Source organism: Oryctolagus cuniculus, chromosome 16 (assembly GCF_051225735.1).
Source record: "Oryctolagus cuniculus isolate XC-2025 breed Fujian yellow rabbit chromosome 16, ASM5122573v1, whole genome shotgun sequence".
NCBI classification, from domain to species: domain Eukaryota; kingdom Metazoa; phylum Chordata; class Mammalia; order Lagomorpha; family Leporidae; genus Oryctolagus; species Oryctolagus cuniculus.
In genome coordinates, this window is record NC_142882.1 from 61,458,420 (window position 1) to 61,486,148 (window position 27,729).

At 44.6% G+C, this 27,729-nt stretch overlaps 1 protein-coding gene and 1 pseudogene across 5 annotated transcripts in view; one reads left to right on the forward strand and one right to left on the reverse strand.

The window, feature by feature from the left end:
• The window catches only part of BMPER (BMP binding endothelial regulator), a 279,909-nt gene extending 270,278 nt beyond the window's left edge, over positions 1 to 9,631 (forward strand). For all 5 annotated transcript variants that reach the window (XR_016222615.1, XM_002713750.6, XM_051853278.3 and 2 more), the window contains one exon: positions 8,214 to 9,631. Coding sequence is in view for 4 of the 5 variants with exons in the window: in XM_002713750.6 (XP_002713796.2) it covers positions 8,214 to 8,395 (182 nt within the window). In the remaining variant the exon portion in view is untranslated. The remainder of the gene's footprint in view (positions 1 to 8,213) is intronic.
• Positions 9,632 to 13,410: 3,779 nt separating this feature from the next.
• LOC108177205 (carboxy-terminal domain RNA polymerase II polypeptide A small phosphatase 2 pseudogene) lies at positions 13,411 to 14,904 on the reverse strand (annotated as a pseudogene).
• Between the last annotated feature and the right edge of the window lie 12,825 nt (positions 14,905 to 27,729).

Sequence of the window (27,729 nt, forward strand, 5' to 3'; positions counted from 1 at the left end):
CCCAGGCCTCAGAGGTTCATTCTCTGACTGGGACTGCTTGCCACGGTGACCCCCAGAACTTGAAGTCTAAAGCTATGCAGGTTCCATCGCAGGTGCAGAGCAACAGTCTTTAGGGATGGGGCTGAGGAGTTTATGTCTTGTAAACTATCCTAGGGCACTCCTGAGTGCCTCTGAATAGGAACTGCAGTTGGGGAAACAGATAACTACAACTTGAAAATGCCATGGGATGCAGAGGAAGGGAGGGCACCCTGGGCACACCCAGGAAGTCCCTTGAAGGATGTGGTATTTGAGTTAGGATACAGGGGGAGGTAAAGGGTGGGTGGGAAAGGGAAGGAAAGGGAAAGGGAGAAGAAGCTAGAAGACAAGGAACGCAATGCCGGAAGAAGTATCCAGGAGGTCCTGTGAATATGTAGTGCCAGGCAGTAGGCAGAGAAGCCCCAAAGAGAGGGAATTCTCAAGGAGGCAGCCCAGAGCCAGGATTGCCCAGTGTTAAACGAGTGGGAGGGAAGTTATGGGGGGGGGGAGCCATTGTAATCCATAAACTGTACTTTGGAAATTCATATTTAATAAATAAAAGTTAAAAAAAATAAGTTAAACTGAATGAAAAGAACAAATATTTTACATAGCGGTCTTGAGCGAATGGGAGTTTCTAGTATACCAGTGGACCAGTCTGATCATTAGTGGGAACTTTAGAGGGAATCACTTCAGGAAAGAAGTGGACGAGGAAGACCGAATTCAGGGCTCATGAATTAAGGAAGAATGGGGTAAAATGACTAAGTTTTTCTAGGCGGTTAAGTCTGATAGCTTAGGGATTTTTTTCTTTTGTGCAACAGAGAGAGAGAGAGAGAGAGAGAGAGAGAAAACATTGATGTGCAAGTAGAAGAGCAAATAATAGAATAAGTTCTTAGAGGAGTTGTGGCAGAAAGTAGGAAGGGCAAATCAAGGATGGGTGCAAGTGAGGAGGAGGGTGAGTTAAAGATGCTTGCGCAGGTGACCCAAACCCAACCCTGGAGGAGTGGTGTGCTCTGGAGTTGGGGAAGAGCTTCAGTAGGGTTTGAGGTACAAAATGACAGGAAACAGCAATTTACATTGTGTAATTTGTTAACATCGATTGCCCTGTTTTCTACAAAGGAATGAGTCTCTTCAATGACTGAAGCATGAATGTGAGAGCTACTTATAGGACCAAGCCCCAATCCTTATGGCCCATTAGGATGAATAGTGTGGGACGGAGGGAAGGAAGAATACTTATATTTTAATATTAGATATCCTAGTGCCACCTTTAGAAGTTCTATTTTACTTGGTTTGGAATAGAGTTGGGGCACCCAAAAGCTCCCCAGTGGTTCTAATACCAAGTGTCGCCACTGTTGGTCTACAGAGGCAAAACAACACATGGGTGCAATTATTAGCTATGAATATGATACTCAGCTAGTGGGTTTGCAAATTATTAGGCATGTGCAATTTCTAACATGTTCTGTTAATCACTCAAAAGAGAAGAACTTTGAAGGGATCAGTGGAAAGCCATGAGATTATCAGAGAATCATCAGTTGAGAAGTTTAAAGCCAGAGTTAGGTTAGTCCACCTACACCCTCACCCATTTCTCCATCCATTCAATCACCAGTAGTCCTCTGAAAATCTACTGCATGTTAAACACCATGTCCCCACTGACAGCAAAGAAACAGAATGTGGTCTAGATTTATTTTAGCCTGGGATGGTGGAGAGAAAGGATGAAACCAATGATACCATTTCATGTTTTAATGCAGTGATGGAGGCAGTCGGCAGGTATTCTGAATTTCCAGAAACCTCCCATCCATCCAGTAGGGGTGGGAGAAAAAGTCAGAAATTGCATCTGAAAGAGCAGTATATGGGGTGAATAGTGTGGCATTCACCAAGCTAGATTAGAAGGTAGACAACAAGCCTTTAGGAATGACTTGGCCCTAGGAGGTTCCTGGTCGTGTGAGGGAAGAATTAAATTGTGAAAAGCTGAGACAACTTAATGACGTTGCATTGTGAAGGTAATGATAAGGAGTACAATGCTTAGGAGGAGGAGTAACTTTTTATTCAGTCTCTGCATATGTTAGGAACTAGGCATACACAAATTGGCTAAAGTAGGAGGGCTATTTTGAAAGATCGTAGAGGATCTTTCCTTAACGAGGAAAATCCCAGTGTCATGTGTATATAACAGACTGACTGACAGCACCCAGGACCTGAATATCGGACTGGGGCTAGGTGTCCGCCATGGAGGACATGGATGTGGAAAGCCCTGTAGAGAGGGCTGCCAGATAAGAGAAGTGGCCTTTGCTTAATGACACAGTGGCCCACACTGGCCCATAAGAAGAGGCCTCAGGGAAGAAGTACTTGGCCTCCCCTTCTTCTCTCCAGTCTCCTGCTGGCATTCACTGCTCACAAGGGATCCCGTCGATGTCATTTGAAGAGACCAGTATAAGCATGGTCCAGAACAGGGTGAAAAAGCAGGGTGGAGCCAGGAGAGGCAAATGGAAAATATCCAGTCCCCTGTCTGTCATGCTTCTGTCTGTTTCGTGACTCACTCATTTGTTATGCAGATATTTGTTGCTGGCCTCCATACCTAATGCCCTCTAGGTGCTGGAAAATGTGCGAGATGCCAGAGAGGTAGACCAGATGGGAACTCGACCCTTGGGAGGTCACATTCTAGTATTAGAAGAGAGTTAATACCATACTGTGTTGTGTAATGATGGGCTTAAATTTGAAAAGTAGGGAAAAGGGCTTTCTAGATAGGGAACGTGGAAGATGTTGTTTTGGATAGGAGACTGCCTTTGAGAAGAACCTCATAGATGAGGGAGTGAGGCAGGTATAGGGATCAAGAAGGTCATATTTGATGTTTCAATATAATTGGTAATTAACTTCCAGTCACTCAGCCCTCTGTTGTATCAGACAGATGGCCATATTTACCTCTATTCCCGAAGTGTCTTGTCCAGTGGCTTTGTTCAGAACAGGTGGTTAGTAAGAACTGATAGTATAGTTAACAATTGGGACAAATTGGGACAATTGGGAAAAATAAATAAATGTATCAGTGCTGAGTATGAATCCCTATAGAAAAATGTGCATTGTAGAGCCAAATTTTTGAAAGTGTATACTATTCAGATGTTTTTCAAAATTCTATGTGTCGGACAGCTCAGTTTTGTTGACCTAGAATAAAATGAACCTAACAGAACAGATAAAATTGCATTTACTTGGGGCTAATTAGAATTGCAATCCTGGAAAATGCAAATTCAAGCAGCCTTGAATATTTCCTCTGAGGTTTTACGAAATGGTGACCAACCATATTAAAAGCTTAAAATTCCAAGAAGATAATCGTTGTATCATTTGCTTGTCAGAAATTATGATTGGTGCTAACAAGAGTTATTCTGTCTGGTAAGAAAGGGCGTGGGAAGCAGGCAGGCACTTACACATGGTTAACAGAAGCTGGTGAGTCGCAGTTTGGCCCAGTCCAAAGGTCAGTTCACATCTGGAAAGAGAGTACTGGTAGCCTGGTTCAGAGGCTCAACCGTGGATGTGGCTAAAATCTGGTTTAACAGGTACTTCTGACTTTATTAAGTGCCTTGGGTCCATAGTTCTCCAATTTTATTTTTTCCTTGACAATTTTTTAAACTTTTATTTAATAAATATAAATTTCCAATGTATAGCTTTTGGATTACAGTGGCCTTTTTCCCCCCATAACTTCCTTCCCACCTGCAACCCTCCCATCTCCTGCTCCCTCTCCCATCCCATTCACATCAAGATACATTTTCAATTATCTTTATATACAGAAGATCAATTTAGTATATATTAAGTAAAGATTTCAACAGTTTGCACCCACACAGAAACACAAAGTGTAAAGTACTGTTTGAGTACTAGTTATACCATTAATTCACGTAGTACAACACGTTAAGAACAGAGATCCTACATGGGTAGTAAGTGCACAGTGACTCCTGTTGTTGACTTAACAATTGACACTCTTATTTATGGCGTCAGTAATCACCCTAGGCTCTTGTCATGAGCTGCCAAGGCTATGGAAGCCTTTTGAGTTCGCCAACTCCGATCTTATTTAGACAAGGTCCTTGACAATTTTCTATCTCTAATAAATAATTTGTGAGAGGTAACGGAATACTCTTTGGAACAGGGTTCTTCTTTTCTCCTTTGTCCTTCACTAGTGTAATGGGTATTTAAGCCACCTTCACAGAATTTCTTTTATGCTTATTGTTAACTTAGTAAAAGATGGTCAGACACCTGCATTCCATAGCAACGCTAAATATGTAATTTGGAAGACTGAAAGGCCCATTTTCATGAAAAACATTCATATTTTTAAGTTTTATTGTTACAGGATTCTTGACCAGATATTATTCTACGAGTTGCATAAACAGCAGTAGAGATCTTTAAGCTGCTGCTAATCCTCCGCTGTTAGTACCTTTGTTTGGAGCAACTACAGATGAAAGTTGGTTTGCTGTCAGTGCTCTTGGAAAGTGCTTGCCACCTGTGTCAGTGTTTCTATTCTTGAGAATGAAGCTCCGGACATAACTAAAGTAGAAAAGTCTTTATACCATAAAACTTGCAGAATGCTGGCATTATTGTCTTCTGAGAAATCTGTTCATGACTTTTCAGGATCTCAGTATATCATTAAAATCATTTTAGAACTTAGTTAACAAAGAGAGAAAATGGCTTTGACTTGGTTAATCTTTGTCATCATTTTGTGTTCCGTGGCCCAGCCAGCCAGCTGCTGTTCTCCCTGTGGTCACCCATCTGATTTTTTTCTGGCCCCACCCCACTGTTACTCTATCTTCCCTCAAATGAATTTCATTCAGCACATGATCAGATCATTTTAATTAAAATATGTCACACATTTCCAATATCCTTGGCAGGTAATTTTCCCTGTGTATTATAATATCAATACTGCTGCATGGGCCGGCATTGTAGTGTAGTAGATGAAGCCTCCACCTATGGCACCTGTGTCCATTATGGGCGCCAGTTTGTGTCCTGGCTGCTCTACTTCCAATCCAGCTCCCTGCTAAAGTCCTGGGAAAGCAGTGAAAGATGGCCAAAGTGTGTGGGCCCCTGCACTTATGTGGGGGATATTCAAGAAGCTCCTGGCTGATTTCAGGACATACTACAGGGCAGTTGTAATCAAAACAGCATGGTACTGGTACAGAAACAGATGGAGAGACCAATGGAACAGAATTGAAACACCAGAAATCAACCCAAACATCTACAGCCAACTTATATTTGATCAAGGATCTAAAACCAATTCCTGGAGCAAGGACAGTCTATTCAATAAATGGTGCTGGGAAAACTGGATTTCCACCTGCAGAAGCATGAAGCAAGACCCCTACCTTACACCTTACACAAAAATCCACTCAACATGGATTAAAGACCTAAATCTACGACCTGACACCATCAAGTTACTAGAGAACATTGGAGAAACCCTTCAAGATATTGGCACAGGCAAAGAGTTTCTGGAAAAGACCCGGGAGGCACAGGCAGTCAAAGCCAAAATCAACTATTGGGATTGCATCAAATTGAGAAGTTTCTGTACTGCAAAAGAAACAGTCAGGAGAGTCAAGAGACAACCGACAGAATGGGAAAAAATATTTGCAAACTATGCAACAGATAAAGGGTTAATAACCAGAATCTACAAAGAGATCAAGAAACTCCACAAAAACAAAACCAACAACCCACTTACGAGATGGGCCAAGAACCTCAATAGACATTTTTCAAAAGAGGAAATCCAAATGGCCAACAGGCACATGAAAAAATGTTCAAGATCACTAGCAATCAGGGAAATGCAAATCAAAACCACAATGAGGTTTCTCCTCACCCCAGTTAGAATGGCTCACATACAGAAATCTACCAACAACAGATGCTGGCGAGGATGTGGGGAAAAAGGGACACTAACCCACTGTAGGTGGGAATGCAAACTGGTCAAGCCACTATGGAAGTCAGTCTGGAGATTCCTCAGAAACATGAATATAACCCTACCATTCGACCCAGCCATCCCACTCCTTGGAATTTATCCAAAGGAGTTTAAATTGGCAAACAAAAAATCATTCTGCACCCTAATGTTTATTGCAGCACAATTCACAATAGCCAAGACCTGGAACCAACCTAAATGCCCATCAACGGTAGACTGGATAAAGAAATTATGGGATATGTACTCTTTAGAATACTATACCGCAGTAAGAAACAACGAAATCCAGTCATTTGCAACAAAATGGAGGAATCTGGAACACATCATGCTGAGTGAAATAAGCCAGTCACAAACGGACAAATACCATATGTTCTCCCTGATCGGTGACAACTGACTGAACACCAAAAAGGAAACCTCCTGAAGTGAAATGGACACTATGAGAAACGGTGACTTGATCAGCATAGCCCTGACTGTTAATGAACAACTTAATACATTATCCCTCTTAGTATTTTTTTTTGTCTGTTCTACTTAATATGACTGGTTTAATTCTGTAATTATCACACAGTTATTCTTAAGTGTTGAAAATTAACTGAAATGTGATCCCTGTTAAACATAAGAGTGGGAATAAGAGAGGGAAGAGATGTACAATTTGGGACATGCTCAAGCTGACTTGCCCCAAATGGTAGAGTTAGAAACATACCAGGGGACTCCAATTTAATCCCATCAAGGTGGCATGTACCAATGCCATCTCACTAGTCCAAGTGATCAATTTCAGTTCACAATTGATCATAATGACAGGACTAAGAGTCAAAGGGAGCACATAAACAAGTCTAGTACCTGTTAATACTAACCGATAGAATAAATAAAGGGGAGAGTGATCCAACATGGGAAGCGAGATACTCAGCAGACTCATAGAATGGCAGATGTCCTAAATAGCACTCTGGCCTCAGAATCAGCCCTAGAGGCATTCGGATCTGGCTGAAAAGCCCATGAGAGTATTTCAGGCATGGAAAGCCAAGACACTCTGGCAAAAAGGTCTCTGTGAGTGAGATCCCAGTGGAAAGAACAGGTCTTCAAAGAAGGAGGTACCTTTCTCTGAAGGGAGGAGAGAACCTCCACTTTGACTATGACCTTGTCTAAACAAGATAAGAATCGGAGAACTCAGAGGGCTTCCATAGCCTTGGAAACTCATGACTGGAGCAAAGGGAGATTACTGATGCCATAGACAGGAGTGTCAATTGGTAAAGTCAACAACAGGAGTCACTGTGCACTTACTCCTCATGTAGGATCTCTGTCCTTAATGTGCTGTGCATTGAGATTTAATGCTATAATGAGTACTCAAACAGTGTATTTCACTTTGTGTTTCTATGGGGGTGCAAACTGTTGAAATCTTTACTTAATGCATACTAAACTGACCTGTAAAAAAAAAAAGAAATTATCAATTCCCAACTTGACTCTCACTGGGATTAAACATGACAATAGGTCTGATCTGATTTCATCATCATTTAAAAAAACCATCTATTATTTTTCACTTTATGTTTCTGTGTGGGAGCGAACTGTTGAAATCCTTATTTGATGTATACTAAGCTGATCTTCTGTATATTAAGATAATCGAAAATATATCTTGATGTGAATGGAAGGGGAGAGGGAGTGGGAAAGGGGAGGGTTGCGGGTGGGAGGGACGGTATGGGGGGGAAGCCATTGTAATCCATAAGTCGTACTTTGGAAATTTATATTCATTAAATAAAAGTTAAAAAAAAAAAAAGAAGCTCCTGGCTTCAGATTGACCCATCTCTAGCTATTGTGGCCAGCTGGGAAGTGAACCAGCAGATGGAAGGTCTTTCTTTGTCTCTCCCTCTCTCTGTCTGTAACTCTGCCTCTCAAATGAATAAATAAATTTTTCAAAAAATTACTGTTCCGGTTGAACAAAATACTCTATTCATCGAATTTCAATAGCAGCGATGACTTTTAGGGGTTAATTTTTTATTCTTTTCCAATTAATGGAATGGCTGTGTAGGTTTTCTTATAGCCTTACACATTTCTAGATGGATTTATCTAAAGATAAAAGCTTTTATTATTATTTTTATTTTGAAGTTCATGGGTCTAGCAGGGAGACCTGTGGGTGTGCGTGTTTGGTTAATGTTGAACACTTTTATTTCCATGTTAAAAGGCATATCTGCACCAGTGTTCTGGTAAGGTCTATAGTGATAAGAGCCTGCAGCAATGACTTTGGGTTGAGGGTAAATTAAGGTGGCTGTTTTGCCTTGTCACACCTTTGTCTCTTCCTGTCTTTCAGCCACCCAGTGTAAACATGGTGCTGTGTACGATACCTGTGGCCCAGGATGTGTCAAGACCTGTGACAACTGGAATGAGATTGGTCCTTGCAATAAGCCATGTGTTGCAGGTTGCCACTGTCCAGCCAACTTGGTCCTTCACAAGGGAAGGTGCATCAAGCCAGTCCTTTGTCCTCAACGGTGACCTTTGTCCTTATCCTTAAGACTTTGAAACCTGGTGTCCTTGACAATGAAGTGGAAGAGCCAATGAAGGACTGCAGTATTTGTGTGCCTGATTCTGCAAATTCACACACACAGAGTATATATGTGTATATATATATATAGATATATAGATATATTCAAAACATTTCATCATTTATATAAACTATAGGTGGACTATTATATGTATATTTTTTGCTATAAGACATATTATTTCTAGGATCCTAATCTGCAAGCCATTGGATACATTGTATAAAAATACCGCAGGTGCTTTTAATTTAATAAGGCGGCATGCAGACATATTGGATGGCTTTAATATCACACGCGTTTGTCATTTTAAAGGAAATTTTCTAAGACCCTCAATTGCCTGCCTGCATTAATTTTAGCTTTGAGTCAGGATTTGTAATTGAGTGGGAAATGTGTTTCTCTGGAGAAGGGCACATTTATCTAGGGGCATTTCATGTTTCCAAAGAAAGGAATGTCTGCCTGAGAGAGATGGTAGGAGATTGGTGACAGGCCCTAATGGTGCATGCAAAGCAAGGGATAGGCTGTTAGACTTCACTGGGTCATGGTCTGATATTATTTCCAAAGCTGATTGGTTAGTTGCCAAGAAATATATATTTGTCATTAGGGCTTAACCAAAGAATCAAGTGACTTCTTACCATCTTTGCATATTCCCTGCATCTCCTAATTATATATGTGTGTAGGATGGATATCATCATTTGTATGTCCATGCGTTGAGATTAAGGGGTGTGTATGTGTGACCTGTTAATTTTATTGAGCATGATAAGATATTTGGAGAAACTGTTGCACAACATATGAAGACATATCCATTTCTCTGAATTTCAGAGCAATTTAGGATGGGCAAGTCTAATAAGTTGATATAGGCCCTCTACGTTTTGTGATTATTATGTAAAAAAATGAAAGATTTTTAGTTATTTCCAGAGGATTCTTGTCCAGTGCTATTTGGAAGCTGTTAACATTGTCACGGTTGTTGGATGGGATAAAGCCTTTGTTGACCAGCTGGTTTAGCACCAGTCCAAACAAAGGGTGGCCTATGTACTTGCTGTAATTCACTGATAGGTTCCTACTAGTCACCATGTGATTTTCCTGACTTTTGTTTTCAGCTGAATAAGTGGAAGTGTCTGCAAAAACAAAACCCACTGATGTTTAAAAATAAAATGTTCTGCATTGTAGTTAATAAAGGGCTTAAGATTTAAAACAATGCATTTTTCTCTTTTCAAGATGTCCTAAGATGTACTTCATAGCTATAGCAACTTGAAGCTACTCAATTTTTCTAGTTTTACTTATATATAATTTATGTACCCTGTAACAGTTTTTGATAGAATATTAATAGACAATAGAAATGCCTAGAATGTCAGCGTATTGCCTTTGCCTATCAAAGACATTCATATTCCATATATGTGTGTATGTGTGTGTGTATGTGTGTGTGTATATATATATATATATATATATAAATAAACATACAACTAAAGTACTAATTGTGGGGCAGCATGAAGCTGACTTTGTCATTGTGCATGGACTCTTGCCATGCTACTATCTGGGGCTCGTGGTAGCCAGGTTATTGCCTTAGTGTCACACTTGGAAAGAGGACTTTGATTTTAGATGCTTTGGATTCCAGATGTGTGACCTTGTCCACATGGTATGACTCTTCAGGGCCTCACCTTTGCCTATATTTCATATAAAGAAACTGTATAATGTAGTCAGGCAGGGTTAAGAATCAGGAGAGCTAGATAACCCACCACACGTGAGTTAGGAGACCTTGGCGGTAAGCTGAGATACTTAAGGCTTAGGAAAGCTTTCACTCTTGTAATCCCAGTTATTCCTTGCTCTGCTCTGAAAGGAAGGGTATAGAGCAAAGCTGATGGCTATCCCTGGTTGGTGTCTACCTTCATTAGAATGAATAGACTTCTAGGGGCCGGCATTGTGGTGTAGTGAGTTAAATTACCACCTACAACACTAGCATCCCATATGAGCATCAGTTTGAGTCCTGGCTGCTCCACTTCCAATGCAGCTCCCTGCTAATGTGCCGAGGAGAGCAGCAGAAGATGGCCAAGGTGTCTGGGCCCCTGGCACTCACATGGGAGACTTGGATGGATTTCTAGGCTATTGGCTTTGCCCTGGCCCAGCCCTGGCCATTGCAGTCATTTGGAGGAGTGAAGCAGTGGATGGAAGCGCTCTCTCTCTCTCTCTCTCTCTCTCTCTCTCTCTCTCTGTCTCTCCTCTCTCTGCAACTCTGCCTTTCAGATACATAAATAAATCTTTAAAAATGAACAGATTCTTTTAGGGTAGTTTTAAATCACTTTCCAGTTCACTCTGACCTTTCCTCTATGAAGGAGGGCTGCAGGAAGGAAATGATTCAGAAAGGAAAATTGTGGGTGGTTATTCACAGCTCATGATTCATCCAAGGACTGAGTAAGTCTTTCCAATAAGGTTAAGCAGCCTCTTTCACAACGCTTTCATCATGGCCAGCTATGGTAGGTGAATGATGAAGGCTTTTCTGCATGCAATAATTTCCATCACTTTGGATGACTTGATGATAAGTTTTTGTGACATACCTCATTTAGGGGTTAGCTGAATCTCTGTGCACTTCTTTTTCAATCCTAACCCAAGAAGAAAGAGAAGGCAGAAAGGGCAGAGATCTACTTGGGTCTACTAATCCGAACAGGCAGCTGTCCGATGGAGGAGAGTAAGGAAGTCAGTTGAATATCAGTCTGCATCTTCTCTTGGCTGAACCGAGGATTAGCTTTGTCTTGTGATTGATCATAATGAGGATTCACTGGCTGATGTAGTCACTGGGGCCATGCTTTGTTTGCATGGATTTTCTTCATGGGTTTTCAAAAACCAAACTCCTGCAGTTGAAAAAATATCCTACTTCCCCCATGATACACATAATCCAGGTTAGCAATGAACGTTGGTTCCATGGTTTACCCAGAATTGAAAGATGAGTTAATATCAGTCCATCTCCATGCAAAGATGCTCTACTCTGATTATGCTCTTCACTATATTGAATTTGTCGAGAAACAAACACTGTTGATGAAGAGCAAGTACAATCATGGGGGTCTGCAAACAGTTCATGGAAAATGCATATGAGGAAAACACTATGCATGGATTGCAAACTTTTTTTGCAATGAAATAAATTATTTTAATTACACTTTCCATGAACTTTTTAAAGTACCTTCATGTGATTCCAGTTGCACAAAGATATTGATACTGAATATAAGTTCATCAGTTTTACAAAATGGTCAAAAGCTTTGGGAGGCAGGGGGGAGCTAGGCCAGAGGCCTAGGGCTGAACGAAGGCAAATTCACTCAGCCTCTCTAGGAAGGGACCCGAGGGCCTCCCGAGGGTCCTCTCTGCAATGTGCAGGTGGACACCCTTACCTGACCCTTTTCCAAACTGGTCCTGTGTCCATAGCTCCCCCTGTGAGAGGGCCAGGGACATCCGGCTTTTGTCCCTGAACCTGGCAGGGGATGGATTCCTGAAGTGGCTTAAACCGGTGCTGACCCAGCTAGCGGTGGGGGCGGAGGGTATTACCAACTCCCAAAGACCAGTCTCCAGTGGGAAGTCCCAGGATAGGTCCTGGGGTGATGTGACTCCCCAGGCCCCAAATCTCGCTCCCCTCCAAAACGGTCTGACCTGTTTCCTTTGAGGAGCAAGTTCTGCCATCATCACAGGCCCCTAACACAACCGTGAAACCGGAAATAGGACAGCAAATAATGACTTGAGCCTGGCTGTGGTCCCCGTGGGGGGGACCCTGTTTAGATTTGGCTGAGCTGCTTCTGAGGGAAGGGAGAGGAGAGGGATGGAGGGTACAGCAGGCGTGGAAGAGCTGCAGGTGGCCGGCAGGGTTCCGACACTCCCACTAAGCCGCCTTGGGCTTTGGGGCCCGGGTCACACACCAAGAGTGTGGACGCACTTGTTAGGAAAGGGGTAGCAGGGGCTTCTCCTCCACCTGGAACATGGAGATCCAGAGGAGGCAGAAAGGGCTGTAGAACCCGGACCAGCTTCGAGCTTCTTGTTGCTTGTTTGGTCAAAAGAGCTTGGCTGGGCTTGTTTGGGTCAGGCCTGGGTGAGAGGTCCCTATCACAGCTGCAGGACTGCGATCTGGGCCCGGGCCTGGATCCGAAGCAAAGTGGGCCACGGAGCCTGAGCTGTACTGCCCTTTGAGACACATTGCTGAGGGGTGCCTGTGGGCAGCCGCGATGCTGTGGGGGAATGATCACACGAGCCCTGGGAACCGTGCCACTTCTGGGACACCACATCCCCGGGTCCAGGAGGGGAGCTGGCACCACCGCGTGCCGCACGCCATGCCAGGCTGCTGCTCCGCCACCCGCTGTCCTTGCTGCTGGTTAGCTCCTGAGGCTGGACCAGTGTGTGGAAGTTGAGGACACGGGGTGAGTCCTGAGTGGGCGGTGCCCTCGCATCTGAAACAATTCCCAAATGTTTTGTGACACCTGCTACTAGGGAACAGAGGTGGGGACAGCAACTCCCCCGCACCTCAGCAGGAGGGAGGGAAGAGAGGCAAGACCCCACCCAGCCGCCGAGATCCATGATTAATGCAATGACGTGGAGGTAGGATTCGGTCTTCGGGGGCTCCTTGTGCTCACAATCATGGCAGCTCTCCCCTTTTGTTTTTTCTACCCCGGGGATACTTCCTCTTGGTGTCCGTTAAAGTATTTACCTATAAGGACCACTGAAAGCCAGACACGCCCAGAGAGCAGGTGCATGAGGGGCCTGCCCACGCCACTCCTGGAGGCTGGAGGCCTGGCCTTGACGTCTGCAAATCCAACAGAAAAGCAGGAATTCTCAGGCCCTGGAGAGGAAAAGCAACAGCCAGGAAGGGTGCAGGCTGGAACAGAGCTCGGCTGGGGACAGGCCTGGGAAGGCACAGCAGGGAAGAGCCCTGCCACAGAAATGGGAGGGGCGGGGCCGCGCGCAGCTCTCTCAGGCCTCTGGGCCAGCACCTGCAGAGGCCCAGAGAAGCAGAGGACCGGCACGCTGCAAGCGAATCGCAGTCTGGGGGTACGTCTCTGTGCCCTGCTCCCCCCAGCACCGCCCACCTTCGCGGTCAGCCCAGGGCTGTTGCTTCACCAGAAACAAAGTAGGCCCCAAACTCCACGTTTAGAGAGAGAATTTGAAAACAAGGGTCAGGAGAACGGAAATCGGCTCTCCGTCCTCTTCCGGGGCTGGCCGATGACCGCCTTCCTTCCGCACAAGGTCAAGACTATGGCGAGGTGTGAGGAAGGCAGGCCCGGCCGGCGCCGCGGGGAGGCACAGAGAGGGCTCAGCAGGCCCTCCGCTGGAGCCACAGGGTTCTGGAAATGGGGTCGCAACTTCCCCCACGTGTCCTGTTTGTGTCTGCAGCAGCTGGCTGGAGAGGGGTGTCAGAAAGGTGTGTGCCTGAGGTGGCCTCTGCCCTTCCTTCCTCACTGGCCCTGAGGGCCGCCATGATTTGGCAACGGAGCCTGCAAGTCTTCAGCCTGCGGAGCCCAGGGACTCCTGGGGGGACACCAATGAGACCAGCTAACTTGGGAAGAGCCTTGATCTTTCAGCTGCTCCCCTGCCTCCAAACACCGCACATCCCGGGGCCTCCCTGGTGGCGGCAGTGGCGGCGCTGCTGTGCGCCTGCGCCGTCTAACCTGCCCTAGCACGCTCTCCAGCCCCTCCACGCTCCTTGCAGGCCCGGTTGGGCGAGGGGCTTGGTCTGTCAGGCTGGTCATAAAGGCACAGTGTGGGCGAGGCCCCTGCAGGGACGCCAGAAAGGCTATGGGGCCCGCAGCTGCCCGAGGCTGGTGTACACGTCGGCCGCTTCGCCCTGCTCCAGGAAGATGGGAATCCGGTTCAGCAACTCGGTGCCTGCCATGTCAAACCAGCACTGCACGGGCACCGCGTTCTCCGGTGGAAGATGTAGGAGGCGGGCGAGTTGTCCAGGATGAGCGTTCTCAGGTTCCTCCCGAGGCGGCTGAGGTCCCTGACGTAGCATCCCTGGTGGACGTCACAGGGTCGGCGTTACGTGGCCGTTACCTAGCGGTGAAGCACACACACTCGAAGCGCTCCCTCATTGGTTCAGGAACTCATCCACGTAAGGCCTTTTGAGCAGGTGCACCTGGTGAGTGGACCCTCCGTCTCCGCCGGCACTATGAAGTCAGCGTTGTGGGTGGGCTTAAAGGAGCTATGCGCAAGGGTTTCATCCAGGTCAGTGACCACACAGAGCCTTCCTTGATCTGTCACCTCTGGGAGCGGGCAAGTACCTGGGATCTTAGCAGAGGTGTTGGCTTCCTCCTTGGACGCGGTGAGCTCAGCGGAGGAGCTGGACTGGTCAACATGCTGGGCACAGAAACAGCAGCAAAGGGCCTTAAAGATGTTACGTCCACGAGGCTTCTTAGGAGAGGACTTGGAGACCAGGCCTTGCTTGGTGAGTACCAGCACGTCTTCCCTCCACGCCTGGGTGATGATGGAGCCGTGTCCCATTCAGCAATCCCGCGGGCCCGGGCTGGCTGGCTGGGAGGACCTGCGGGCACGCAGGCTGAGCTGGGCTGGGCTAGGGAGCCTGCGGGGGTGGTACTCAGGCTAGGGCTTCCGAGACTCAGTCTCCCACAGCTGTTCACATCCCCCCTCTGTTGCCTCACTGGGCCGGGAAGGGAGGTGGCTTGTATGGAGGGCGGGTGGCCTGGGGAACAGCTTCCTTGGGTGCTCTGGGCCCCCATCCCTCACCTGCTCTTAACTCCCTGTGTGGTCCTGAGCATTGCACACCAGCCTGTAAGAGGGTACCTCCCAATAGGTATGAGAAAGTTTCCCATTTGACTGTGAAACTTTCTACTCATGAAATATCTCAGACACACAAAAGGTATAGAAAATAATATTGCTAAGACCCGTAAGTACATTGTAATAATTAAGAAAAACAACCTGATAAGATAGTCAATAGATTTTCCTAAAATTAATAAATAGGCTGAGAAGTGCTAAGTCACACAGCATCAACAGCCCTGTGTGGAATGTGTTGAGTTTGAGTCTTGTTGTGTATCTGTTTTCTTTGTACCTTTTGTCACTCACACTCATCGAGAGTTGACATGTATCAAGGACATGAGCTGGAAAGCACTCGGGTGTGGGAGAAGGAGATTGCCGTGGGGGACAGGCGCCAGGATATTTTAATTAGCTATCTCTTCCAAACATAACTCTCGGGGGCAAGCAAAAATAGTCTCCGATTCTAAATCCTGAAGTACAAGCCCTTTCAGAACCTGGGATTTAATTTTGAGGAATGACAGCGTTCAAGTGGCTGAGAAGGAATAAACAGGGAAAGAAGTTAATGCTGGAGATTATGCTAATCCTGAATGAAGAACACAAGGCGTTTATTCCTTCCAGGGGGTCTCTGGCATTGGAGTCGTGGTGCTACACTGGATTCGATCAAACCAGTTCATTGCCAAAACCATGCTTGAGGTCCATCTTCGTTGTGGTTTCTTTTCAGATTAATTTGGAGCAAGCCAGCTTTGAAAGGGTGAATGTGGAGGAAAAGGCTGGGAGATGTATATAGAGAGATTCGCCTTGAAAAGTGGGAAGGGTGTTTTGGGTGGGTGGAGAGCAACACCCAAAGCAATAACTGTCTGTGCCTGTGGCTGTGCCCGAAGCTGTAGGACACAGGGAGCTAGAGGAGAGCAGGCGGGTAAGGGGCATGGCCAGAGAGGGTGTCAGACAGCCGGGGTCCTGGGGGCCTTGCCGTCATGCTAAGGAGTCTGAATTTTGTTCCTTAGGGCAGAGCATCCCAAAGATTCTATTTCATGGTGTATTCAGAAGATCACAAATGTCTGAGTGCTGGGGGAAGTAGGGTTGCTTGCAGCCAGAAGTCACGTCTATGTTATCTTAGATCTTGTCCAGCTGCCATGAGCAGGAAGGAGTCTATCGTCTCTGTTATCCAGTCCCCTCCCCTACCCCGCTACTGCCCAGTGTGATGAGACAGCAGATAGGAAGATCTTCTACAGGGCAGATCCACTGTAGGAGGGTGGGCAGCAATGGTGTGACGTGACCATTCAGAAAATGGGTGGTAGGGGAATGGCGGCAGCGTTTGGCTGTCAAAAGAGCAGGTCTGGGACTCTGAGCTTGTCCAGGGGAGAGACAAGAAGTTGAGACAAGAGACAAGAAGTCTAGGAGAGACTAGAAGTTGGGAAGTAAAAGGAGAGAATTTTGTGACGTTTGGATGGTGGGTAAGGTAGGTTTCTGGCTTGAGTGATGGGATGGTGGCAATGCTGATTGCCCACTCAAGGAACACTGTCTGGGAAGCAGATTTACCAGAATTTCTGTTGTCAATCAGAATGTTTTCTGCTAGGTTGTGTTTGCTTTTGCCACAGACATCCTGAGCATTGGGATTAAGACATGGTCTTTCCTTAGATAATTCTAGCACAGGATGCATGCCTTGTGGTAAACCTAGGAGCTCGCAGCTGGCTTTGGAGCCTCAGGAACCCAATTTGAGGTTTGCTGTTTGGGAGTGTGTCAAGGAAGAACTCACAGAGAAAGTGGTTACTGATTGGTCTTAGTGGACTACATAGGCTTTATACAGGGGTACGTGTGTTTGGGTGTGGGTGAGTGTATATTGGTGGAGATGGAGCAGTCCTGGCATTTAAGGCGCAAGCAGCTACAGGGATAAGGAGAGAAGCAGACAGCATGGGTATGTAGAAAACAACAGGCTTCTGGCACTGCTGGGATGTGACAGATTTGCTTTTTTTGAGCTGTGACAGTACAACGCGCACACCTTGCAAGCCTCCCTTGCTTTCTAGTGGGATGCACATAGGTGGGGTGTGAAGCATTTTGTGTGTCAGCTGCCTTGCCTCTGGCACCAGGGTGTGTTTGCATTTCCCTGATGTATCTTCTGAGCATCAAGAGAAGGTAGGAAGAGGGACAGGGCTCCTGATGAGAATATTCTCTTGGACCTGCAGTTTCCACTGGGTAGTGAGGAAGCGATTTAAACCCTCGTAGCCCTGGCTGCTTTACGGAACATCCTTTACACCACTGCTTTTGGTGAGTTGCTTGGCTGTGGGCTGATGGCTGGCAGATGCTCAACATCCAAGCAGCTGGTCCTGCTGGTGTCACCGGCTGTGGTCACAATGATGGCTCATGGGCCTGGGAACAGAGCTCACCCAGTGTTGTTTTGGAACAGTTCTATCATGTTCTAGCCACCTTGTGTCACAACCCAGCGCAGGCCTTAAAAAAGGTACATAATCTGCTTCTCTGCTTCCCACTGGAGCTTGGCTTCACGCCGCCGAGGGGTCATTCAGCAGTGACATTTTGGGCTTTAGGAAATGTTGTGATGAAAGTTTCATGTTGGCTCCAAGAGCATAAATACCATTTGTTATGTTGTCATTTTCTCCACGTTCCTACATGTCATTGAACAGCTCTTTGGGCTTGGGCGCCTACACAGGCACCAAGGGAGCAGACAGAGGCAGCTGGCCGGCCAGGCTGCATGGCAGCGTGAGCCTGTGATGCGGGACGTGCTCCTGTCTGATCCTCACACACACCTGTGAAGAGGCATTTGGAAAGATCCTGTCCAATCAGCGGGAGTTCCCATTTCCCTCCGGAAGACATACAAACCAGGGGACCTCCTAACCTTGTTTGTTCACTTGACTTGTTCGCAGAACCAACTGGCTGTGATAAAAAGCTGGAAGAAGAGACGGTTAAAAGGCGGGTTTATCCACACATCTTTTGCTCCAGACACACCCCTGAAATCTCACGGAGGATATAGACAGGCTGCTGGGTCATACTGAAAAGCTTTCTCCATTCTGTTTTATGGGATGGTATCAGGGTACATCAACGAGTTTGGAAAAATGGAATAAAACAAGTTTAAGTGTAGGCATTTGGTGTCCTGCTTGTCACCTGGAACGCCTGCATTCTCTATTGGTGTGAGCACCCTGGAAGGCAGCAGGGGATAGCTCAAATGCTGGGGTCCCTGCCACCCAAGCTGGAGATTCAGACTGAGTTCCAGGCTCCTGATTTCTGTCTGGTCCAGCCCTGTCTTTTGTAGGCACTTAGAGAATGAATCAGAGATGGAAAAAATCTTTCTCTGTCTCTACCTTTCAAAAAATATGAAAAAATGGTAACTTTGATACAAAAAACAGTGAAATCCATGCATATGAGAAGTCTCTAAAAAGTTCATGAAAATTCATAATATGGAAAAACTATTCATGTATTTCAATTTATTTGCACCAAAGTAAGCTTATGTTTTAATTCATTTTTTCCATGAATGTCTTGAGGTAGCCTCATATTTTGGGAATATTTTCATCGACTAGCTCAGCCTGATCAATTTCATTTCCATGATGAATCCATATGACTATCTTGATTCTGTCATTTTCTGAGATGCATTGAGCAGAATCCTTCCAGTGGCCTGTCAACATGATAAACCACCCTGCTCAAAGGTCTTGGCAGGTGAATTTAGGCCAAAAACCGGGTTTGATTCGCCTGTCATTCATAGTCATACAAGACACGCTTCTCTTGGTTTTCTTTTTCTTTGCTATGATCTTGAAGCACAGACTGGTTGGGTTGCTTTCGTTTAAGAAAATTAATATGGCAGCCAGCAAAGCTTCCCAGTGGAAGTGGAAGGTCCAGCCAAGCTGTGTCCGCACTGCTCCAGAAGGTCAGAGTGGGCCCATCAGCTTCTCCCTTTTGTTTGAGAATAAGAGGACAGCACAGCAGAAAATAGCTTTTCTCATGTTAATTTTCTCTGAGTTTTCTCTTTATTCTCCTTGTTTTTACTTTGGAGGAAAACTGTAAAAATGTCAAGAAACAATATGGTATACACATTTTAAATTTTTACTAGGTTTCATAAAAATTTATTTCCAAATTTTGAGAAGTTCCTATTTCATTGGATTCAAGTTCACTCAGTGTTAAAGTTTTCATATTCAGTTGATTTGAGCTATATACATTTTGAATGCAATCTTCCAAAGAACAGCTTGTTTTCCTTGAAATTGGTTCCATGATTGATTGCTAACCTGGCTAGGTTATCTGGGATATCTGTTTTGGGAGAGCAACTGTATCAAAATGTTTGTGTAAGTAATATACATGTATATTATTTATCTCACATAACAACATTTATTATCTTTATACAAGTAATTCATGTAACCTCATTTTTTCCTGTTCTTCCAGCCATAAACGTGCATTATTTTTTCACTATGAAATAAGAGGCCCAGTAGGAGACAGTGAGAGACTGTGAGTCCAGTAGCCAAGTTGACAACCACATCGATATTTTTTCATCACAGCCTGACAGGCCGCTTCACTCAGGAATCGTGTAGATGTGGCTTTATACATGTTGCCTCCAAACAACTGGAAGGAAATAATATCCAGTTCAGAGATCTCTTTCTATGAACTGTGTGGCCTGACCCATATTGCTTTCAGGAATATCTTTTATGACTCATGGGAAGAGGGTTGTCATGTCTAAAAGCAACCACTGAGCTCCGTCAGAGCTGGATGATGCCTAGCCTGTTGGGGGTAGAGACAAATTTCCAAATGGACTGGATTTCTTCCTGCATTGGCTTCATATATGTGGGAGACTGCTTGGTCAGGCTTGACTTGCTGCCTGGCATTCAGGCAGTGAACAGGTGCTCCGGGCAGAAGCCACAGGCCATAGCTATTGATGTGTACTTTCTTTGCAAGGGGTTCCCACTGGATGTCCAGTGAGTCCACGGGATTTGCTTCCCTCTTCCTGCTCATGTTTCTTTTCTGATAGAGAGAGGGAATAACTCTGTCACAGAACACAGCATCTTAACATTTCTTGCCAGAGTCCAGCAAGTGTAATAGAGCATTCGGAGTCAATGGCAATTCTTTCACTAGGAGAAATGGGTCCTGGTGTAGCTTCCCAAGATTTCTTACGAGAAATAAGAACAAGTTTCCATGTGAGCTATTCGTTTGCGCCACCCTCTCCTCCTTCCACCTGTTAATTCTGTCTCCTTTTACTTGTCTTCTCGCCCCAGATGGTGTTGGCCCGCGTCTCTCTCCCACATACCCAGTCCAAACTCGCCCGTCCACCTGGAAGCATTTTATGCTCTGGTTCTGTTCCTTCCTGGTACTTTTCAAAAATACACTGAACTACCAATGCAAATCAAAAATACAGCTGACCTGCATCCTGCTCCCTTAAAAGTCAGTTTGCCAACAATACATTTAACTTATTTTGTGGTCTACACATTATCCATACTGAGTACCACATTTTCATCTTGATATTCTTTTTGAACCTATGGTCTAGTTCCAATATGGGCATTTGAGGAACTGCATCAGATCAGAGGAGGACATTTTACAGGGCAGGAGGGCCTTTTGCAGCAATGTGGACACTACAGATACTATCTGGTAGAATGCTCAGGAGAATGGGCTCTGTGTGCCATATACCATTTGAAACCCCTGCTGAAACCTTTCAGTTGTGGAACATTTCTTTCATTTTAGGTAGAATATGTAGAATTTTAAGTGTCAAAAATCCACTGATGAAGAAAATGTTATTCAACTTTTCCCCTTCCTGTTTCTTGTTTTCCCCTTCATGCTTCTCATGAACAGTGGTCTCAGCATTTCTGTATGGAAAACCTAGAGAGTTTTCCAGTGTTTTTCCTTCTAACGGTCTCAAGTGAAATTTCAGGGATATATTATCAAAGTGCAAGTTGGTTGCATGTACTTTCTTGCATGTCTTAAAGATAATACAATTCTAACGGACAGTCTTCCAACCTAAGGATGATATGTAAGTTTCTCATCCCTAGGCAAGATGGCTTATCTCTCAAGCCAACTCCCAGTGATTTTTGGTTATTTTTTGTGTTTCTTGTTGTGAACTGTGAAGTCATTTGCTACCTCTGTAGGAAAGAGGACCGTGAGGTGCTAGGTAGGTCAGCTGGAGAGGTGACCAGTTCTATGTGCCCTCCTTGACTTTGCTGGAAGTGTGGACCAGATGAGAAGACCTGACTTATTCTGCCTCCCCAAGATCATCCCTGTAGCATCAATAAGAACAATCTAAAAATTAAAGTAAAACAAAGCACTTCCCCCAGAAATGATAGCAGAAAATCACTATTCCTTTAGGAGTCTTTTGGGTATAATTTTATGTTCCTTTTGACCTTTTGTTGGAGACACAGAAATTCCTGAACATAAAAATGTAGTGAACCAGCTCAAGCTGCTTGTCAGATTGCAGAGTGGAAACCTCAGCTTACTACAAATTGGTCTAATTAAGCCTTATTAAAATTGCTACCCTGGGGTGAATTTTTATCCCTTGCACAAAGGATGACATTGCAGATTTCCACATTCAATGCGGGCGAGTCTGACGCTTTTATGGGTGAATTTTCCAAATGAGGATAGCAAATGTGCCAGGGACAGCATCCCTGGAGCACATGGGAATGTATAACTGCTCCGTAATTGCAGTTCTCATTTGACTGAATTAAATGGCAATGAAAACAAAAACCATGCCCTGTCTTTGCAGTGCCTCGGAAATCCAGGCTTGGAGTGGGAGCAAGGGCCAGGGGTTCTCAGAGAAGCTGAGAAGTCCCTGGGGAACGAAGCTTTTCATCCTCTCTACCTCTCCCAACTGCCTGCCATCGCACTTTTCATTTTTCCTGGACGGAAACCTCAGGAGGGATCCTAATGAAGGAGGAAGTCTTTCAAGAGAGAATGTCCCTCTGCAGGAGTGGCCATGCTGACTGTTGACAATAAGCTTTCATTCTGCTTTGACTGCTCATGTGCTTTGAATACGCGGTATCTGCTGGAGGTAGAATACAGTGAAGAGAACACGGATGAGCCATCATCAGAATGGCAGGACAGGTTTTTGTGCCTTCCATGAGCATGGCCTCTTCTTTGGCTCCTCTTGAGAACCAGAAAGGAGTGTTCACCAAAGCAACAGGAGATGGAGATGCATTGTATCGGGGGAGGCTCTGAAGGTGGGAGTGTCTGACACATCCTTAAACAGTGATCTTTGAAGACAAGCAACCTGGTCTCTTCTGCACATTATGTGTTCAATTCCAGACTCTAGGTCATCTTGCCTCCTTGCCATCTCCACTTGGACATCTAATGGACAACTCAAAGTTGCATACACTCTAAGATAAGCTCTTAATATTTTCTGAGTTTTGAGTTTATTTTGGCAAGGGAAGGCAGGGGGACAATAGTGAGACAATGAAAAGTGTAGAATGGAAAGAAGAAAGTGCAACCCAAGGGAGTATGATTGAGCTGGTTACTGCTGTGATTACCTGGGGGCCCAGTCCCATTGAATACTCTTCTTTTTGTTGTTGTTAAGATCTATTTATTTATCTGAAAGTCAAAGTTACACAGGGAAGGAGAGGCAGAGAGAGAGAGAGAGAGAGAATGAATCAGAAGTGGAGCAGCTTGGATTCAAACCAGCACCCATATGGGATACCGGCACTGTAGGCGGGCTTCACCTGCTGTGCCACAGCACCAGCTCCCCAATGAATACTCTAAAGATCTGTGCAGATTGGACATCAAGATTATTCAGCTGTTCTAAACCCTCACTGGTCAAAAGTTGCCCCTAAGGCATTAACTTCCTGAATCTTTTCAGGCTTGTGCAGGTAGTTGAGTGGTTGAGTGGGCTCCTGCAAGAGCCCCACAGAGGGGCTGGGGAGGCCTGGGACAGAAGGCAAGTGATGCAAGGTACAGCTGAGGCCAAGGTGCAATCAGGCTACAACCCACAGCAGCTTGTTGCCCCCAGCAACTGCTGGTAGACAAAGGTAGGTGGGGAGGTGTGAGAGGATGTGGTATCTGGGAGCTTCTCTTGACTCTGTATGTTCGCTCACCTCACATTCCACTCGTTAGCCACACCTATTAACTGTATTTAAAAATATATCCTGAATCTGGACATCTGTCACCATCCTCATAGCTACTACCCTGGTCCAGACTATCAGTGTCTCCTATCAGGAGTATGGTAATAGTTTGCTGATGGCTCTCCCATTTCTCCCTGGCTTCTCTTTACTCTCGCCCACATGCACTCTCAGCAGGCATCAACCAGGGTCAGTCTTTACAAATTCATGTCATAGCCTATCTTCTGCCAGTCATCTCAGGAGAAAATCTCAAATCCTTACCAAGAGTTACAAACACCTGCATGTTTTGGCTTCTTTCTTCCTTTCTGCTATGGTTTGAATTTTTGTGTCCTCTTCCAAGTTCAGATTGAAACTTAATCCTTTAATGCAACAGTATTAAGATAGGAGATTTTTTTAGAAGGTGATTAGGCTGTGATGGTTCAGCCATCATAAATGTAAGGAAGTGGGGGTGGTGTCTTCATAGAAATGCTCACTTTCTTTAAATTTGAGTATCCTATGAGCTTTTTCTTTTTTAGAAAGCTTTTATTTAATAAATACAAATTTCATAGGTACAACTTTAGGAATATAATGGTTCTTCTCCCCTATACCTGCCCTCCCAGCCCCAAGCTGAACCACCTCCTACTCCTTCTCCCATTCCATTCTTCATTAAGTTTCATTTTAAATTATCTTTATATACAAAAGATCAACTCTATACTAAGTAAAAATTTCAACAGACACACAAAGTATAAAGTACTGTTTGAAGACTAGTTTTACCATTAATTCTCATAGTACAACTCATTAAGGACAGAGGTCCTACATGGGGAGTAAGTGCACAGTGACTCCTGTTGTTAATTTAACAATTGACACTCTTATTTATGACATCAGTGATCACCCATGGTGCTTGTCATTGAGCTGCCAAGGCTATGGAAACCTCTTGAGTCCACAGACTCCATCAGTATTTAGACAGGCCCATAAGCAAAATTGAAATTCTCTCCTCCATTAGAGAAAAGTACATCCTCTGATGGCCTGTTCTTTCCACTGGGATCTCACTCACAGAGATCTTTCATTTAGGTCACTTTTTGCCACAGCATCTTGGTTTTCCATGCCTGAAATGCTCTCATGGGCTTTTTAGCCAGATCTGAATGCCTTAAGGGCTTATTCTGAGGTCAGAGTGCTGTTTAGGGTGTTTGTTATTCTATGAGTCTGTTGTGTGGCCTGCTTCCCATGTTGGATCATTCTCTCCTTTTTAATTCTATCATTATGAGCAGACACTGGTCTTATTGCTGTGATCCTTCTGACACTTAATCTGTATGATCAGTTGCACACTTAAAATGACCACTTTTATTAGTAAGATGGCATCAGTATCACCCAGCTTAATGGGATTTGGAATCTCTATCCCATGAGCTTTTTGAAGTAATGCCTTGTGAAAGAGCTTGAAGGGGTGAGTTTGCTGCTTCCATGCCTTCTATCGAGTGGAGAGGCAGCATGATTCAGTGTTCCAGGTACCAGCTTGGACGCAGAGACCAGGTTCTCATCAGACACCAAACCTTTGATGCCTAGAGTTTGTGCTTCCCAGACCCCAGAACTGTCAGAAATAAATTTTGGTTCATAAATCAACCAGTCTTAGATATTCTGTTACAGCCACGTGACTGGGGGACTCTGACCTCACCTCATTCTTCTTCCCTGCCTCTCACTCTGCTCCAGCCATTTGGCTTCTTTGCTGTCTCCAGATTCCCAGTTATTTTCTCACTTTGAGGCTGTCACACTTGCTGTTCCTTCTTTCTAGAATGCTCTTCCTTCAGATAGCCATGGACCCAGCCCCTCACCTGTTCAGGTCTCTGCACAGATATCACTTAGCAAAGTTTCTTTTCTGATCATCTTATCTGAAATAGTGCCTTTTTGTACATCTATCCATTTCTTCCTCATTTTTCTTCCTGTCATAAAATATGATAGATTTATTCTCTTTCTTTTGTTCTGCCTCTAACAAAATGTTTGTTCATGAGAGCAAGTATTTTATTTTGTTGTAATGATATATCTCAGGTGCCCAGAATAGTGTCTAGCACCCAGGAGCCAAAACTCTGCTCATTGACAATGCTCTAAAACAGAAGGCTCTAATCAGTGTAGTCAGATGCTCCATTGTGGACACACAGAGAAGTTGCCAGTGGGAGGGCAGAAGGTCCCAGCAGTTAACTGTGTGTCGCAAAGGATATTGTGCTTTTCTCTTGTCCTCTACCCTTCATGTCTTATAATGCCAGGGCCAAGATGTAGCATGATCAAGAAGAAGATGCCAGTCATGGGTAGCTCAGATCCAGGGTATTCTGGCCAAAAGCCCCACCATCACCTACAGGAACCTGAGAAAATGTGCCTTTTCTTCTTGACTCTAAGAATCTGACTGATAAAGTGTCCAGGAAGGTCCTTTGGGGAGCTTTAGCCACTAGGGTTGTTTTAGTGCGGATATGCAGTTTCTCCTTCAGGGACAGTTATACTTTTCTATGACTGTGATACATTTCAATCTAAGGATAATTGTAATAGATTTCTATCTAATAGAGAATGAAGGTTAAATTCAGTGAATTTTTTTTTTAAACTTTTATTTAATGCATATAAATTTCCAAAGACGACTTATGGATTACAATGGCTTCCCCCCCATACCGTCCCTCCCACCCACAACCCTCCCCTTTCCCACTCCCTCTCCCCTTCCATTCACATCAAGATTCATTTTTGATTATCTTAATATACAGAAGATCAGCTTAGTATACATCAAGTATGGATTTCAACAGTTTGCTCCCACACAGAAACATAAAGTGAAAAATAATAGATGATTTTTTTTAAATGATGATGAAATCAGAGCAGACCTATTGTCATGTTTAATCCCAGTGAGAGTCAAGTTGGGAATTGATAATTTCTTTTTTTTTACAGAGGATCAGTTTAGTATGCATTAAGTAAGGATTTCAACAGTTTGCACCCCCATAGAAACACAAAGTGAAATATATTGTTTGAGTACTCGTTATAGCATTAAATCTCAATGTACAGGACATTAAGGATAGAGATCCTACATGAGGAGTAAGTGCACAGTGACTCCTGTTGTTGACTTTACCAATTGACACTCCTGTCTATGGCATCAGTAATCTCCCTATGCTCCAGTCATGAGTTTCCAAGGCTATGGAAGCCCTCTGAGTTCTCCGACTCTTATCTTGTTTAGACAAGGTCATAGTCAAAGTGGAGGTTCTCTCCTCCCTTCAGAGAAAGGTACCTCCTTCTTTGATGACCTGTTCTTTCCACTGGGATCTCACTCGCAGAGATCTTTTGCCAGAGTGTCTTGGCTTTCCATGCCTGAAATACTCTCATGAGATTTTCAGCCAGCTCCGAATGCCTTTAGGGCTGATTCTGAGGCCAGAGTGCTATTTAGGACATCTGCCATTCTATGAGTCTGCTGAGTATCTCACTTCCCATGTTGGATCACTCTCCCCTTTATTTACTCCATCGGTTAGCGTTAGCAGGTACTAGACTTGTCTATGTGCTCCCTTTGACTCCCAGTCCCTCCACCATGACCAACTGTGAACTGAAACTGATCACCTGGAACAGTGAGATGGCATTGGTACATGCCACCTCAATGGGATTGAATTGGAATCCCCTGGTATGCTTCCAACTCCACCACTTGGGGCAAGTCAGCCTGAGCATGTCCCAAATTATACATCTCTTCCCTCTCCCATTCCCACCACCATGTTCAACAGGGATCACATTTCAGTTAATTTTCAACACTTAAGAATAACTGTGCATCAATTACAGATCTAAACCAGTCATATTAAGTAGAACAGACAAAAAAACTACTAAGAGGGATAATGTATTAAGTTGTTCATTAACAGTCAGGGCTATGCTGATCAAGCCACCGTTTCCCATAGTGTCCACCTCACTCCAACAGGTTTCCCTCTTGGTGTTCAGTCAGTCGTCACCGATCAGGGAGAACATATGGTATTTGTCCCTTTGGGACTGGCTTATTTCACTCAGCATGATGTGTTCCAGATTCCTCCATTTTGTTGCAAATGACTGGATTTCATTGTTTCTTACTGCGGTATAGTATTCTAAAGAGTACATATCCCATAATTTCTTTATCCAGTCTATCGTTGATGGGCATTTAGGTTGGTTCCAGGTCTTAGCTATTGTGAATTGAGCTGCAATAAACATTAGGGTGCAGACCTCTTTTTTGTTTGCCAATTTAAATTCCTTTGGGTAAATTCCAAGGAGTGGGATGGCTGGGTCCAATGGTAGGGTTATATTCAGGTTTCTGAGGAATCTCCAGAGTGACTTCCATAGTGGCTTGACCAGTTTGCATTCCCACCAACAGTGGGTTAGTGTCCCTTTTTCCCCACATCCTCGCCAGCATCTGTTGTTGGTAGATTTCTGCATGTGAGCCATTCTAACCGGGGTGAGGTGAAACCTCATTGTGGTTTTGATTTGCATTTCCCTGATTGCTAGTGACCTTGAACATTTTTTCATGTGCCTGTTGGCCATTTGGATTTCCTCTTTTGAAAAATGTCTATTGAGGTCCTTG